We start from the raw sequence: 17,680 nt of genomic DNA, 5'->3' as shown, positions 1-17,680 counted from the left end.
GATAGATAGATAGATAGATAGATAGATAGATAGATAGATAGATAGATGAGTAAACAAATAAATGAGTAAATAAATAAATGGATGAATAAGTGGGTGGATGTTGAAAAAAAAGAGTTCCAAGCCAGCTTAGACTACAGAATGAGACACTAAGGATTTGGATGAGGGTGAGGGTAGGCGGTGCTACTTAGCTCTTTTATGAAAAGAAGTATCTCAAAAAATTTAATAATTCTCACATATATTTGTATCTAATGATCAAACCAAATTTAAAAAATAAAACTGATAACTAACCTCTATAGTTAAATCCATCTGGTGAAACATTATTTATTCTAATCAAACCAATAACTGGCACAGGAGCACTATGGCTTATTTAAAAACAGGTCTGTTCTAATAAGTCACTGACTAGCTTTAACATACACATAGAAAACAATTTCAAAATATATCCCAAATATTGTAAAAAAGTTTTTAAATATTAGGCTTTAGAGTATATATTTGTGATTTCTTTCTCAGAAGTCAGATACATTTATCTCCCTTCTCCCTACTACAGCTCTGGTACAAAACATTATCAACCCAGTTATCATTCCCTGTCCGCCATTCATCATTGAACATACCATAGTACTCTCAGATGGGACAATCTTAGTTCTGCAAAGGACTCAGAATAGTCACTAGTACACTTACCAGGTGGCTGACAAAGCATTGCATGTCCAACGGGCATAGACACAATTAGGTTGAACACACATGAGGTGCTGAGAGTTCTGATTCTGATGCCCATGTTTTACATTAAGAGTCAAATAAAATTTAGCATTTTCTTGACTCTGAGTATCAAGTTAAAATACAGTATTATTTATTAGCAGTACTATACTCTCACTGGTAGGAAACATCAATTTCCTATTAAATGTTGGACATACCTAATAGGTCATGGCCAATCATTACTTTGGAATTATGGTAGTTACAAAACTTACAGCTATGTTTATTAATATACTATGATACACATATCATAAATATAATCACAGATTAGTAACTATGTAACAAATGTAGTTCATTTCTTTTTCAATTTTGTATTTCTATTATATATGTATGTGTGTGTATATATATATATATGTATATATATATATATATATATATATATGAAGAATTTCAAAGGTTTTTAAGGTTAAAAAGGCTTAAGAGGAACCATGTAAATAAATCTAGCTCAGTAATAAAAATCTTTACACACCACTAACTCTTTGATCTCAAAAAAAGCATCTTAATCATACTTAGAGTATCACACAGATCTCTATAGCATATGCTTATATATTCAGTCTATATAAACTCTATATTCAATTCTACAATCATTTATAATCCCTTTTATAATTTTCCAACAAGATCATTATAATAAATTGAGGATTTGTTTACTCTTCGGACAGAAGTCAGAAACAGCAATATAACCAAAGAATCATTCAAGGTGCAGGTCAAAAAACAAACAAACAAACAAACAAACATGTAGACACCATCTCTGATTCAGCAGGTCTATAGTAAGGTAAAAACAAAAACAAAACAAACAAAACAAAAAACTGCATGGTGGGGGATGGGGGAGTTAAATAACCCTGAATGTACAATTTTCATCTTTCTGTTGGGTATTAAAACTGTGCAACTATCCAACTCCCAGTGTCCAAATGTCCCATAAGTTGCTGTTTTCCCTTCTCTATTTCAAAATCAGTTGGAAGTTTTGATTTCAGAGCTGAATTTGTATTTTCCTTAACCAATGAGCTTTTCGAATGAGAAAACTCTTAGTGCTAACATTTCTTTAAATAAACACACACACACACACACACACACACACAGAAGAGATAGGCAGACAGGCAGGCAGGCAGGAAGACAGACAGACAGACAACGCTTGGATTTCCTCAATGACCAAGTCAGCCTTCCCAATGTTTATTGTCCTTAAAACTAATGAAAATTAGTTCCCTGCATCTGCATAACATTTTATGGCTGGTCATAACCAACTGAATTTAAACACTCCTCATGTCCAGAGGATAGACTTTTGAGTTTTTATAAGCTCTTTCTAAGACTCAGTAGTGTGTTCATGCACATCCACATGCCCAGGAAGATAAATAACACTTCCACCTACCTGCTCATTACCATTGGTGGCATGCCCAGATTATTCTGTGCCATCACTTTATTTATTCCTTTAAGGGCCACCATTTTGGCTTTCATTATAGGATCTGTAATTGCATCAAAATCTAAAAAAAGAAATGTATTTTGACATTACTTATTTCATAGTTTAAGTTAATGGTTCAAGATTTAAGAAGTGGTAAATTGCACCATAACCATTACATAATTTATAGATTGTTATACCTTATTGTTTAATAACCAGATGTTTCTATACTACATAGGGGAATATAAAAACACTAACAACCTAATTCTGAACTTAGATGCACTTCAGGCATCTATAACTGAAGCCTATTTTAATACATTAGTCCTATAGCAGGTAGAACAAGTCTATTAGTCTATAGGTGATCATAACAATAATGTGCAGCAATAAAATTCTCATTGGTTCAAACATGTACGTGCTAATTAGAATGACTTCTTTAGTCAGGGGGAAAAAGGAATGAGAATCTGCAGTTATTTACAATACTAAAGAATTCCATTAAATTAATTAAAAGAAAGAAAAAAACCCACCAATGTCTCCAGGATATGCCTACATAAAAAAGTATTGAGAAGACACTGAAAGAGCATCTGTCTGCATACTCGTGAAAAAAGAACCTTGTGATAGAATTTGTACTGCATGTTGATACAATGAAAAAAAAAATTCCTTAGATATGTGCCAGTTGACTTTCAATTCTTATAGGCAAGGCACTGAAGTATTTGGGCTGCAGGGATTTATATTTTTCTTAAAATTAATAAATCAACAAAAAAAGTTGAACAAAGATTCTGTAAGAAAAACTGAAACAAACAAACAAAAAGAACACCAAAAAAAAAAAAAAAAAAATCCCAACACTTTCCCAAATACTTGTACACAAAAGAGCAAGAAACTTTATTTCTATCATAATTCCCTTAAATTTATCTTCTCCTGATGCTGAAGGGTCAGTGGTTAACAATTGGCTGATAAAACTAAAAAGGAGGACTGATTTCCACTGACATCATAAAAAGCTGAACTGATTGAGGAAACAATTTCATGGTTTCATCATTTGACAGATCTATCCTGTTTTCAGTTTAAAAAAGACACAAGAAGACAGAAAATTATCACTGTTCTATTCCAAATGTAATCTCAATAATGAACTCTTACAGGCAATATTGCATATACTCAAATGCCCCCAGTAATTTACTTTGAGATGCAAGGAATTTCCTACCAATGTTAGGGAAGAATGGTTCTGACCGTTGACGAATCATGGCTTGCATTTGTCTTTGCTGCTGCTGTTCCTGTCTCTCTTGATCCAAAAGATCTTGTAGAAGCAGAGGCTGTTCCTCTAGAAGGAGGGGCCTCTCTCGGTTCTGCAGGGCTAATGTTTGAGGAACCATTAGCTGTTGCGGTCCAGAAATGGCACTGGTGTTGGACTGGTTTGTGAGAGGCACAGTTTGATTGGTAGGTTTCCCTGTCCCTAAAGTATGGTTCACTGGTGACTGACCCTGAATGAATCCTGGATTTACTGGCATACCCTGAGAAAAGGCATGGTTTACCCTAGGGAGCACTGTTACATTAGAATTCATTGTATTATCCAAAAGAGGGCCAGGTGGTGCTATTAAAGTAGGAGGCAAACTTGACCCATGACTGGATGGTGAAATTGGCAGAGTTGGTGGGGAAGACCCCAAAGGTCTAATGTCTGAATTATCACATTTTTCATTAGAAAGTAAACTTGAGAGGACGGGAGTTGATCCAGTTATATCACAAGAGTTCATCACATCCTGAGCTGGCAGTGGAGTGGACCCTTGAATGGCATTGACACCAGAACCAGCATTTTCCCGATTATTTCTATTCTCAAGCATATCTGGATCAGTAGGCAGCAAAGAAGTCTTTTCCCTGTCACTCTGGTCTGTATGAGCAGAAGCCTGTGAGCACAAGGTGTCAGCATCACCTTTATTGTCATCACTTTTTTTAATTTCACTCTGTGTCTCTTCTTTAGAATGTGGAGATAGGACTTCTGTCTTTATCTCACTGGTACCACTGGATTTTTTCTGTGGCACATCGTTATCTTCGAGAACCATAGTTTTGTCTTCTTGATTCCTTTTTTTTGGTTCAACTGATACACACTGATTCTCTAGCTTATCATCAATTGGAACATTAAGGTCTAATTCCTCATTGAACATGCTTTTTTTATCCCCCAAGTCAAGTTCTGGATCTGTGTATGCAATGATATCAAATTCCCCTGACCTTAATAGGTCATCCAGGTTAGGGTCATTTGTTTCCAAGTTATCTAAAGTGTCCAGGTCATCACCCTTGCCATCCTCTGTGTCTAAATTTAAGTTTTCTAGATCTTCATCATCCAAGTCTTTCACTTCAACACCTTCGAGGTCTTTCACATCCAGGTCTTTCACAGAAGGATCATCAGAGTCTAGTTTTTCTTCCAAACCATCAGAGGACTGACCGATCTGTAAGGTATCAGGTGTTGTTTCAGCTGGGGTAGATGTTGACAAAGGAGCCTCAGAAAATTCACCACCTAAGGGATGACTTAGAGGCCGCATAACAATAGAAGCTTGGTGGGCAGGATGGCTTTGCTCTGGCTGAGAGGGTGGAACCTGCTCTAAATCTGGACGCACCGGCATCTGAGTAGGTAGACACTGGGAAGGCTGTCTCACAAGGTCTGTATGTCGAGGGGCAGAAAAATCAGGTCGGGGAAGAAAATTTCCATGTCTAGGATGAGGTGACTCTATAGCACTGCCAGGAGAAGCAGGAAATGGCAACCGTGACCTTCCTTCAGGAGTTCTATGCCTCAACTCAATAAATGCTTGCCCTAATATGTTATGCTGCTGAACTGCTACACCCTGTGGTGGAAAATGCTGAGCAAGTCCAACCGGATTATTTATTGGTGGGTTATTTGAAGGTCTAGGCATTTCCATTGACATTGATCTTCTTATGTGTGGAGGAATTCCAGATCCTTGTATTTGCTGAGGAGGTACATGGAAGCGATCTTGGCTTGGCATGAGTCCATGGTTAGCTCCTGGAAATCCAAATCTAAAAGCCAAAGAAAAAAAAAACAAAAAAACAAAAAAAAAAAAAAAGAAAAATTCAAATAATTAAGAACGATGATCAATTTAGAACTGAGATTTTTTTAAAAAGTTTTAAGTTAGTCTATAGTTTAAAAAAAAAAAAAGATACTGTTGCTAAGCCCATGACAGAGAAAACATAAGAGACTCGGAGAGGAGCTTGGGGAAGGAAAGAGCATGATCAAAATACATTAAATAAAAAAAACATTTGAGAGAGACAAAACTGAGACAGCGAAATGGCTCAATGGGTAAAAGTAAACAATCTGTAAACAATTTGAGTGTGATTCCAAGAACACATGAAGGAGAGAACTGATTCCACAAAGTTGTTCTCTAGCTAACACACATAGCTTGTGGCTTGCAAAACCAAATAAAAAATTTTATAAGAAAAAGAAAGACACTGACTGAGAGGATGGCTCAGTTCAGTACTTACTGAACAGCATGATGACCAATTTTCTTTTCTTTTTAAAATTAATTTATTTACTAAGTACAGTTTATTCACTTGTATCCCAGGTGTATCCCTATCCCTTATTCCCTCCCAATTCCATCCTCCCTCCTTCATCTCCTCCCATACCCCTTCCCAAGTCCACTGATAGGGGAGGTCCTCCTCCCATTGCCACTGACCCTAGCCTGTCTGGTCTCTTCAGGACTGGCTGCCTTGTCTTCCTCTGTGGCCTGGTGAGGCTTCTTTTTCTCTCAGAGGCTCTTTGATCACTTCCCACTGAGGTGATCAAAGAACAGGCCACTGAGTTCATGTCAGAGACTGCCCCTGTTCCCATTACTAGGGAACACACTTGGAGACTGAGCAGCTACATCTGTGCAGGGGTTCTAGGTTATCTCCATGCTCTGGAGTAACAGTCTCAGAAAAGACCCCTTTGAGCAGATTTTTTGGTTCTGTTGCTCTCCTTGTGGAGTTCCTGTCCCCTCCAGGTCTTTCTGTTTCCCCCTTCTTTCATAAGATTCCCTGCTCTCTGCCCAAAGTTTGCTATGAGTCTCAGCATCTGCTTTTTTTTTTTTCTTTTTCTTTTTTATTATTACCTTTTTTTATTAATTACACTTTATTCACCTTGAGCTACAGGGGGGTGACAACATTTTCTATAACTTGCACACATGTAAAAACACCAAGCACAGTGGTGTACACCTATAATCTAGTGGTGTGGGAAGGGTAGACAAGAGTATCTCTAGGGTTCACTGGAAGCTAATCTTAATACATTGGTGAGTTCCAGGCTGAATGAAAGCTCTTATCTCAAAAATATAAGGTAGAGTAGCAGAAGAAGACACTCAGCATCAACCTCTGACTTCTACCTGCACATGTACATAAACACTACCTCCTCCTCACACGTTTTAAAATGCACAAAACAGCAATGAGCGCAAACTACAACTAAGGTAGAATAAAAACGGAAATAAAGACTATAACAGACACAGGTATAAGACTAAATCATGTATCCTCTAAAAAGCACATGTTAAAGAGCTCTCTCCTTACAAGAATGGTAAATGTGAGTTTGTCTTACATTTTGGCCCACTCTGCAACTCAGCTCTATCACTCAAAGTTTCTAAAGGGAGGCACCTTTCCAATCTGCAACTCTACAAGCATCTTACAATTTAAATGTATCATCATCATCTGTCACATCAGATGAAACTTCACTAGGATGCAGTAGTTACATTTTGGAAGATACAATTTAGCTGGCATGATAAAGAAAATGATTATAATTAATTCTGTCAATACTTTGTGACAAAAGGTCTATCAAAAGTCTGTAGAGTTCTTAGAGGAAATAAGCCTGTGACCTCTTCTTAGTTAAAAACAATAATGACTGTATCTCAAGTGATGAAAGAAATAAAAAACTGTTAACAACTTCTTGCCTAACAGTAATGCTACCTGTCCAGTTCCTTCTTCTGATATCAACTCAAATCTAGTGGGAAATTAAAAGCATTACCTGAATCCATGAGGTCTCATCCCCATACCAGCAACCTCTGGAGGATAGGGTCCACGCTGATCTTTGGGGAAAACTGCATATCTAGGTCCTAGAGGAGGGATAACAGGTGACCGAATGTTCCCAGGATAGGGAGGTGGAGGTCGAGTGAAAGCCTGATTGATGCTCTCTGGTTGCCAGTGTGGAAGGGGCACTGGGTGAGGTACTACTGGTGTATCCTGAGGCCCTTTTTCCTGGCGACTAGCAATCTTCTTCTGCTGTTGTTGCTGGAGAATGATTTCACGCAGCTTCTGACGCTAAATGGAAAGAAACAAAATTGCTGGGATTTAGAATTAAACATTTTTTTTAAACTCTTAACATTTCCATTATGTGACTATATTAATGTTTAAATTTTCAAAACATTTTAAAGTTAAATATAAGTAGTAAATACACAGACCTCAAAACTAAATAAATGACAACAAATCCTGGTGATTTTGGTCTTTTTTTACATGGCCATATAATCACCATTTAAGTGAGAGTTTTCATATTTAAAGATCTTCCAACAAATTCATGAATAATAAAATTATATCTAGGTTAAATCCAATTTAATTGTTCTTAATTTTACCATTTTCTTTTCATTTGATAAACTCTAAAGAATAAGATTGTGTAGAATAAACTACCATTTGATTTAATGAGGAACTTCAACATATAATCTATTTAAAACATCTGAAAACACTGCAGCGTTTACCTGTCTCAGTTTCTCTGTGTCAGCTTGAGACATGTTCATGGTGTTCTGTGTATCATTTCCTCCTGAGGTTGGCACGGGTCCAGGAAGCTGGGAGACACTGGAGAACTGCTGTCCTTGGGAGCTTACAGGAAGGTTTGAAGATGTGCTGAAGGTTCCCTCTGACCCAGGACCTGGACGGTCAACAAGATCTCGGACAACTTGACTAGCTCCAAAAGACTCAGATTGGGGCCTGGGAGTCATTGGAGGCTGATCGTAGGGGTCACGAGCAGCAGACGGGGAAGCATGACTGAATGTGTCTGTAAGGCCAGGCCCAGGTGGCCTGGTTGTCTGGGAGCATGTATCAGGTGGCCTTATCAAAGGGCCAGGTAAACCTGGTACTCGGTTTTGTGCTGCTTGCAAGAAAGGATCCTGGTTTGGCATGAGGGTTGGTCTTGCACTGGAAGACCTAATAAAACCCTCTGAAGTCCTCGGCCTTGGTGTTGCTGGTGGCTGAGAATAGGGAACAGAAATTCCAGGTCTTGGCGTCCCAAGATGATGAGCATATGGATCAGTGTGTCTCTGATTTGCCACAGATGTAACAAACATGTCTGTCTGTGGAGAAGGCCTGGGGGTTGGTGGCTGTTGACTATATGGATCAATAGTGTTAGGCCGGGGAGTACCAGGAGGTTGAGAATAAGGATCTGGATTGGATCGAGCTGTTCCTGAGGTTTGAGAATAGGAGTCTATAACAGGGCGTGGAGTTCCTGGGGGTTGCGAATATGGGTCCTGAGATGCTGACCGTGATATGGTTCCAGGCTGAGAAAAAGCCCTTGAAGAATGAGTAAAAGATTCACTCATTGCTGGGTGTGGAGTTAGGGGAGGCTGGGTATATGGATCATTGGACTGACTATGAGAAAAAGTATCTCCTGGCCTTGGTGTCAAGGCAGGCCTTTCATAAGGGTCAATAGAGAGTCGTCTTGATGCCTGTGACACAGGCCCATATGGATCCTGAGATGGAGGTGGATGCAGTGGGGTCTTAAAAGGCCCATTATCCAGAGGGGTGGGTGTCAACAATGGTCGTCCATATGGATCAGATAGCCGTTGCCTTTGAAAGGCATCTGTTCTAGGAGATGGTTTAGGAAAGTGATCACTGGTTCCAGCAGCTAAAGGACCTTTTGTAGTTTGTTCTGAAACCACAGGGGACCTAGAAAGGCTAAAAGGTTTAGGAAATTGATCTGTCATCATGGGCCTCGGTGTATCTGGAGGCTTTGCATAGGGGTCACTATTTGCCATGGAGGAAGCACATACGTCTCTGGCTGGGGATGGCCTAGTGGCAGATGTTTCATTCATCTGAATAGACCTAGGTACTGAAGATAAAGGCACACAGTTTTCCACTGGTGGAACAGAATTTCTTCTGGGAAAACTATGGCCCCCTGGAGGCGGTCTAGGAGTACCAACCATTTTTGCATAAGGATCAACTGGAGATGGTGGTCTGGAGTGAGACGATCCAGGTGAAAACATCTGTGGAGAAGGTGGCTGAGAATTCTGGGACTGAGAAAGACTTTCCTGAACAGGTATTCGAGATGGGGTTGAAGGTGGGGGTGGAGGCTGTGGCTTGACAAACACATCATCTGAAGGTGTGGAAGCAGGGGCACTGGATGTGTGTTTGGAGAATAGGTCTTTATGGAATGTCTGTGCAGGAGATATATTCCCATTGCCAGGCTGAGGTGTCAAGGGACTCTGTGCTCCACTACTTGGAGTATCTGAACCAGATGCTACTAGAAGGTGCTGCGAAGCAATTTGCTGCTGCTGCTGCTGTTGCTGCTGCTGTTGCTGCTGTTGCTGCTGCTGCTGTTGCTGTTGCTGCTCATTCTTGACTTGTTCCAGCTTCTGTGTGGCTTCAATTTTAGCTTGTTGCTTACTTTTCTGACGCATTTGCTGTTATGATAGGAAAAAAAGAAAATAAGAAAACAATTATCACAAAGAGAAAGGCAGCACAAAGTTCATCAGCTGGTATCAGTAGCCAGCAGATTGTTTCCCAGTAGATAAATTCTTAACAACAAAATAGATTATCATAGCATGCCCCATTTATGCCTATATCAGTATATTATGTATAATATTTCAGTAAGTATATAAAACCAATTTGAATACATGCTTTGCCAAAAATGGAAATCTATTTTTAACACTTTTCAGGTTCTATTAAGAATTACATTCTGAAATGAAATAAATACCTCTATTCTATAAAAATCTAAAATGCAATTTAAAAGATAAATCATCCAAAATTCTAATACCTGTCTAAACTTCCATTCCTGCTCATGCTCCGATTCTCTCTGCTTTAAAGGATCTTTAAAAAGATCGGAATCAATGCGGGCGCTGGGATCGATGCTGTCTTGCTGTTGTTGCCTCTTCATAGAATCGTTTGACATCTGAACTTTATTAATGCGTAAAGCAGCTCTGTTATCTCTGGCTTTTTGCTTTGACAAAAAGAAAAAAAAATGTCCCATTTTTTTAAGATATTAAACTTGTGCTAAATAGTTGAAGTATTACTCTTTAAAACTGATAGTCTCTGCTAAGAAAAGGACCTGGACAGTAAGTAACTAACCTTCTACACAGTGCATGCTACTAGCAAGTAAAGACATTTCTATATAAGTATTTGGATTACTGCAAGAAACTCCAGTGTAATACAATACATTTTATTATAATTCAAAGACATCATTAGAACACAGAAAAATTAGCATGTCTCTAAATTTAAATAAGAAAATAGCAAACTGATCCTCAAACCAAAAGAGCTGGAAATCTGAAACTTACCACAAAGAAAAATTAGACAGAAAAAATTCTATCATTACAAAATTTAAGATAAAACAAGCCATAGAACTGTCCCTTAGTTCAACCCAAAGTTATTATAACTGAAAACTGGTACATGGATGGTCACATAAAGGATAATAGCATTTTTATTTTCACAAAACAAAGCTTTATTTTGACTGCAGCTCAAGCAAAGGTTCAGCTCAGCAACTTAGAAGAAAATTATTCACTATCTGAACTATAAATTCCCTAATGATTTCCAGCTATAGTGATAGTTCAGAACTCCTTAAAGGAAGTCTCAATATGTTTTTGTCAAGATGTATAAAAATTCTCTTGTAAATATCACACACAAAAAGAAAACTAATTTCATCTTTAAATGCAGGACTATCTGTTAAGAGATAAAACAACTTTAAGGTGAGATGAAAATTGTGCTCTTAAAATACTGGTCTGTTACATAGCTTTAAAAAAATGTTATGCTCTTTAGTGAAATAAGATGAGTTAATATACAACTTAAAAATAAAGCTAACTGCTAATTTTTAACTATTAACAAGTATTTTCTTTTCATTACCTAAGAAAAACAAGTTTCAAATATTGTGCTTAAAGATCTAACACATAGGAATTATTTAAATACCACATATGGTGCTCTTTCTTGAGAGCTGGCTTTTCTCCACAACTTGGCAATTTGTTTCACTCGAGTAGTCCAATCTGCAAAGGCACAGAAGACCACTCTCAGAAATACGGTGATACAGAGTTGCTTATTATCTTACTCAGATCATATTTTATTAAAAAAAAAAAAAAAAAACCCAGGTTGAATATCAATAATATAAAAATCAGAAATCTGAAATCAAAATATTTTAAGTTCCAGCATAAAATCACAACTGGTGATTCAGTCTTTGTCTAAACAAAGCACACTTAAAACATTACAGTCTATTAGCTTTCAGGTTTAATGTATCAGATGTAGAGGAAACAAATGAAGATCTTGTTTGGGCTTGGATTCCATGTCTGAGACTGTCCCGCGATAGGGAGTGGAGAGAGAGGTGGCTCACTTGCTGCTCTTCTGGAGGATGCAAATATGAGTACTAGTGTCGACGTGGAGGCTCACAACCATCTGTAAGTACAGTTCCATGGGATCCAACACCCTCTTCTAGGCTCTGTGGGAACTAGGATCACTTAGAGGGGAGGAGTTCATGAGCCCCCCACCTCCCTAAGGAACTAGTGACAGTTGATGGCTTCTAGAGAAAGGAGTTAATTTTCCTTACGGGTAGACCCCTAGGAGGCAGAACATATTCCAGTGGGTGGGTCCAATACCCCTAGGAGGATGCACAAACTAGATTTGGTGGGTTTTTCATTTTTTAAAACTGAAAGGAAAGGGGAATGAATATTAAGGGGGGGTTGAAAGTAGAAAGAATGAATAAATATGATCCAAATACATTGTATACATGAGAAAACAAAGATTTAATAAAACTTTTATTTAATCTAAAAAGAGAACTGCATAGACTACCTCATACTTGAGCATTGCTAGGACCTAGAAAACTGACAATTTCATTAACTAAAACCAGTTCTGGGAAATATACACATGAGCACAAGACCTAGGGTTACTGGGTACTAAAGTAATCTTTGCATTGTGGGCAATCCGGTCAGATGAACATGTGATGACAACAAGACTTTCTAATGTACATTTCAAAACAAAGGCATAGCATTAAGCTGGTAAAATGGAGAGGCATGACTAACCTGGAAATTCTTCCTTTAAATTGGGGAAATTAATATTTGTGTAGAGAACTGGTGCTACTGTTGCCATCTCACCAAGAGCCTCCTCCTTCTCCCATTTCAGTGTGCTCCTCTGGGCATTTGACAGGGTGTCATTTTCTCCTTCCATAGGTGGAGCTGTTGGTGCCCAAGAGCTGTTAGGATCACTTGCAATTGTACTAAATGCTGGACTTTTATCCCTGGAAAAATAACAAAACCCTTTCACTTTATAAACAAAGTAGCTTTCTATTAATACTGTGTACAAGTACCACTCTCCTTATGATTTGTTACAAAATAGCTTTAAATATGCTTGATGATCTTAAGTAAAATAGTGAATGTAACAAATACTAATATCATGCACAATAATTTAAAAGACTAAGATAGAACAAAGGTATAGTATAATTTAAGCTTCCATAGAAAGTAATGTTTATAAATACCTGACATCAGTATAAGGGGATTGTGCTATAGCAGGGAAAGTCCCCAATCCACTTCCAGGAGGCAAAGAGTTATGTGGAAGATGAGGACTTGGTCCAATAAGGCCATTCAAGAGTGGCATCCGGGAAAAAACATCTTAAAGAAAGAAAAACAATAATTTATTTTACAAACTATTTATAAATGACAAGTGGCAAAAACACTTCTAAATAAAACCTCTTAATACTATTTTAAAGCAGTACTTTTTTAAAAATTATACTACATAATATGATCTCTAACAACTACATTTCCCTAATTACGTTATATTATATAAACAGTTTTACAGTGCAAGTCTGGAACTTGTTAGAAGCAGAACTTCCAATTGAATTTGTGAAATGGAGGTATTCTTATGTACAGTGATTGGGATAATATGTATTTTGTTCTCTGGACATATATGCCCTCGTAGACAGTAACTATTAAATACACCATTAGTTATGAAAACAATGAATTATAATTTTGTCTTTTCACTACTTGAAATTCAGATTCCAAGAGCATTTTCAACTCTCTTGTCAAACACTTTCTCATCTTCTCCTTAAATAAACTTTAGGCAAATTTTCCCATGCTTTGCTGCTATCAAATGTACTACTAACTAGGATCATCCAACATGTCTAAACTACTTTAAATAAGCTGTCTTTTCCCAGCAAAGGCATGGAAAGAGGTGTGCAGGAGCTGATTCTCACCTTCTAAGGTAAATTCGAAGGACTGAATTCAGTCAAGTTTCATAAGGCCTTACCCGCTTAACTGTCTTACACATCTTTCAAACAGCTTAAAAGAGGGCTAGAGAGATGACTCGGTTGTTAAGAGAACTGGCTGCTCTTCCAGAGAAGCCAGGTTCAATTCCCAGCACTGACATGTCAGCTCACAACTATCTGCCACTCCAGATCCAGGGGATCTGACACTCTTGCACAATATGCATGTAGGCAAAATACCAATGCACAGATATGCATGCATAATTACATACATACATACATGCATGCATGCATACATACAGCAGTCTTGTATCAGCCTAAGAGTGCTGGAGCTTAGCACACCTGATATACTGTTAAAGAGGATCACATTCTTCAACTCTGCCTCACCTATCTAAGTTAAAGCACTTTGTAAAAAGAACCATGTTGAGAATGACTTCATGGAAAGAACTGAACACTTACCTAACTTTTCCCTTTAAAAAAATCCACTTACTTTATCTAAACCTTTTTGAAATTCCACATTTCTGCTTCTTAACTTTCTGTATTATTGTTAACAACACTACACTCTGCCTTGGTTTCTTCTCATTTTAAATGGGGTTACTTCCATAGTTCACAGAGATAACATCTTTCAGGTAATGTACTCATCCATCTAATTAATTTTACATACTGTCTCTAATGACAAGACCACATGAGATCCTTTGTACCCTTTTCACTTTTCGCTAACTTCTCCCCCACTACCACCCCCACCCCTAAGACAGGGTTTCTCTGTGTAGCCTTGGCTGTCCTGGACTGACTTTGTAGATGAGGCTGTTCTCACATAGATCCACCCGCCTCTGCCTCCCCCAAGTGCTGGGATTACAGGTGTGTGCCACCACACTCGGCTAAAGCTTTTTTCTAAAATTAAGACTTCACATGAAGTAGTTTCCTAATAAGTCAAAGTCTTCGTGAATGAGTATATTTGTAACTGATTTGATCTCTAAAATATATACTTTCAACTATGAAATACATGAAGAAAGTTTGTTTTTATATTGAGAAGAAAAATACTGAAGAATTCTTAATCATTTAAAAAGCATGAGAAAATAATTGCAGTGCTTCTCAACCTTCCTAATGCCGCAAGCCTTTAATATAGTTCTTCATGTTACTATATTACTATATTATCCATAAAATTATTTTTGTTGCTACCTAATAACTGTAATTTTGCTACTGTTTGATTTGTAACGTAAATATTTTTGAAGGTAGAGGTTTGCTAAAGGGGACATGACCCACAGGTTGAGAGGCGCTTAATTAGAGCAAGAAACAGTTATGGGCAAGTATTTTAGCCAAATGTAAATTAAATGTTTAGTATGGCAAACCTCAACATCGATTTACATACAACAGATAGACTGGTCAAAATTACAAACATTTCCAGTATTTATGCTTTATAATTTTTAGTGTATACGAAAATATGGATAGTAAAAGGATTTATCTGTAAATTTTCCTTTGTATGAAAGAGGGTAAAAGTTTATAAAGATACTATTGTATTACACAATTCAGTACACTAAAGTACTAGCAAGGAACACAGATGTTATTTTTAATTATTAAAACATATACATCTGTAGAATCCTAAACTCCTTTCCTGGAGAGTTGATATCTACGGTACTAAATCTCTTTTCCAATATACTCCTATAAATCTTAATTCTTGATTACTGTATTTCAATTTTCTAGAAAGGAAAAACCTGAAGTCTTGAACTTACATTTCACTGCAAATTCTTACTAGTAGGTGAAAGAAAACTGGCCAAACAAAATAAGCAAATTAAAAAAAAAAAAAAAAAAAACCTCACAGGAATTTTAATATGGGCAAAAGCTACATGGCTGTATCTGAACATAGGTCCTAAGGTAAACAAGATGAATACAGTCTTTGAAGAGATCACAATCTAAGAAGAAAACTGATCACCCCAGAAAGCATGTATAGTTGTGCCACAACTACAAATAAAAGCATATGGGGTAAAAATAAGTATGCTTAACCTCTGAGAAAGTAACAGTCAAACTGAGGCCAGACTCACTAGGTGCAGTTGCTGGCTGGAGGGTATGGTCACCACGTAGGGATGAGCAGAATGAACAGGGAGCGATGGTGGGACTGGTAAAGAGAGGCCAGGCACCATGACAATTTACCTACTGCAAATAAAGCAGTCTGTTCTGGTATCAAGATGGATCATGTGACTTAGAGAATTCAAGGGACTGTGACTAGAGGTAGTATTTTTCAATCATTATAAAAGTGGGTTTGCTCACATAGGCTTGTATACATGGCACTAAGTAACAGGTGGGTGCCCACGTGCGAGGGCGTGAGCATGCCCATACTGGAGCTGGGGAGGTACATCAATTAGTAAAGTGCTTGACAAGGAAAAAAAAAAAAAAAAGCTAGGACTGAGGTGGTTAGAAGGCTGAGTGAATACAGCTGCTTGTTGCCAAGCCTCACCACCTAAGTTAGATCCTCAAGACACAAATGACAAAAGGAAGGCACCTACTCCTGTAAGCTGTCCTCTGTCTTCCATGTGCACCACAATGTACATGCTCAAACAGCTATAAAACGTCAAATAACTTAGAAAAATTTAATGGGACCCAAAAAAATGGGCCAGCAAGATGGTTTAGTGGATAAAAGCCCTTCTTGCCAAATTGGACAGCCTGAGTTCAGTCTCTGAGAATCACCTGGTAGAAAAAGAGCCTTCATTCCTGCACATTCCTCTGACCTCCATGTGCATGCCAGGGTGTAAATGCACAGGCACACAAGAAAGCAAGCATTTGTGTGTGTGTGTGTGTGTGCATGTACACACACACAAGCTCAAGCACACATTTTCTACACTCTCACTGATAAGTAAATAAAGCTGGGCACTGTGGCACTCCCAACAAAGCAGCTACCTCTTAAGGAACACCACATGAGACTGACCCTCTCTGCACAGTTTTACACACACCGGCAAATACACACACATAAACAAATTCATGCTTAGACGGTAATAGAATACCCTGATTGTGCATTGGCAAAAGCTGTGGTGGAGGGGGAGGCTGTGGTAATGGAGCTGGCTGAGTGGTAGCAGGACTAAGTACAGCAGTAAACAAGTCTTCAACATCCTTTCCTCCAAGCTCTGGGTAAAATAATCACAGAAATAATATGAAAATTATTAAGGTTATTCTATGGGGAATGCCATCTTTTATAAAGTTTTTACTTTATAAATAGAGAATAGAAACATACCTGGAATTTTATATAACTTTCCAAGAATTGCTCCTGGAATAAAAGTAATATTAACAATTACCTATTCAATATATAAATATAAAGTAGTATTTAATTAATAGTGAAATTATGAAAACAAGGCCAAACATAAAATTGCATGCAAAAGCTTTAAAAGTCATATTTACACAAGTCTCTTAGAAAGCCTAGATGTAGGGTAAATATTTTACCATCTGTGACCATTTTGTCTAGCTCAGGACTGAGGATCCCATCTAGCTGCTCTTCACTTAATGGTCGTGAACTTTGACTGACACTTGGCTGAGGCAAAGAGGAAGCATCATCAGCAACGGGGCCAATATCTAAAAGAACAAGGTGAATAAATGAAAAGGTAAGTCCAGAACATGACATTGTCCAGAATGGACAATACTATCTATATGTGTTAACACACAACACTGTGATTTCAATGAAGCCTGTATTTTGGAATTATAATTATCAAGACTCTGGTAGTACTTTGAATAAGACATTATTAAATGTAGCTACAATATATCTATGAGTTAAGTTATCTTTTCACCAATGTAAATATATTTCCTTAAGAAAAAAAGAACAAATCTAATTTCAACTTGGCAATATTGGTAAAATCTAATTTCCCATAAGAGGCCATTACATGAATAACTTATCTAACATAAAAAAGTGGTATCATTGTACAGGTCAACTGTCATATGCAAATATGAAACAGGAATGATAAGTTTTAGCATAAATTCATTCAAAGATGTACACTCATTATTAAAGCTTAATAATCATCTTTTTAAAATAATTTCAATTATAATTGCAATTAAATTCTAAAAATCTAAATTATGTCCATCACCTTATAATACCTAATAATAGTAGCCTATCATCTATTTCTTTATACTGTCTTAATGCCATTAATCTTACATTTTTGTGTGCTTTTATTTAATTT

The 17,680-nt window shown here is 37.4% G+C and overlaps 1 protein-coding gene across 12 annotated transcripts in view; it reads right to left on the bottom strand.

Annotated features, from left to right (window-relative positions):
- Kmt2c (lysine methyltransferase 2C) overlaps window positions 1-17,680 on the bottom strand; it is a 224,138-nt gene that overhangs the window by 39,737 nt on the left and 166,721 nt on the right. For 11 of the 12 annotated variants that reach the window (XM_055612928.1, XM_055612931.1, XM_055612930.1 and 8 more), the window contains 11 exons: window positions 16,953-17,081; window positions 16,747-16,779; window positions 16,520-16,639; window positions 12,801-12,933; window positions 12,349-12,563; window positions 11,249-11,322; window positions 10,107-10,289; window positions 7,837-9,753; window positions 7,113-7,405; window positions 3,330-5,149; window positions 2,108-2,219 (listed from right to left, as the gene is read on the bottom strand). In XM_055612928.1, coding sequence (XP_055468903.1) covers window positions 2,108-2,219; window positions 3,330-5,149; window positions 7,113-7,405; window positions 7,837-9,753; window positions 10,107-10,289; window positions 11,249-11,322; window positions 12,349-12,563; window positions 12,801-12,933; window positions 16,520-16,639; window positions 16,747-16,779; window positions 16,953-17,081 — 5,029 coding nt within the window. The remainder of the gene's footprint in view (window positions 1-2,107; window positions 2,220-3,329; window positions 5,150-7,112; window positions 7,406-7,836; window positions 9,754-10,106; window positions 10,290-11,248; window positions 11,323-12,348; window positions 12,564-12,800; window positions 12,934-16,519; window positions 16,640-16,746; window positions 16,780-16,952; window positions 17,082-17,680) is intronic. The other variant, XM_055612935.1, reaches the window with a different exon arrangement.

Source organism: Psammomys obesus, unplaced genomic scaffold, assembly GCF_907164565.1.
Source record: "Psammomys obesus unplaced genomic scaffold, mPsaObe1.curated_primary_1811, whole genome shotgun sequence".
Lineage (NCBI taxonomy): Eukaryota > Metazoa > Chordata > Mammalia > Rodentia > Muridae > Psammomys > Psammomys obesus.
The sequence above is the reverse complement of the archived record's forward strand: the minus strand, read 5'-3'. Positions and strand labels throughout refer to the sequence as shown.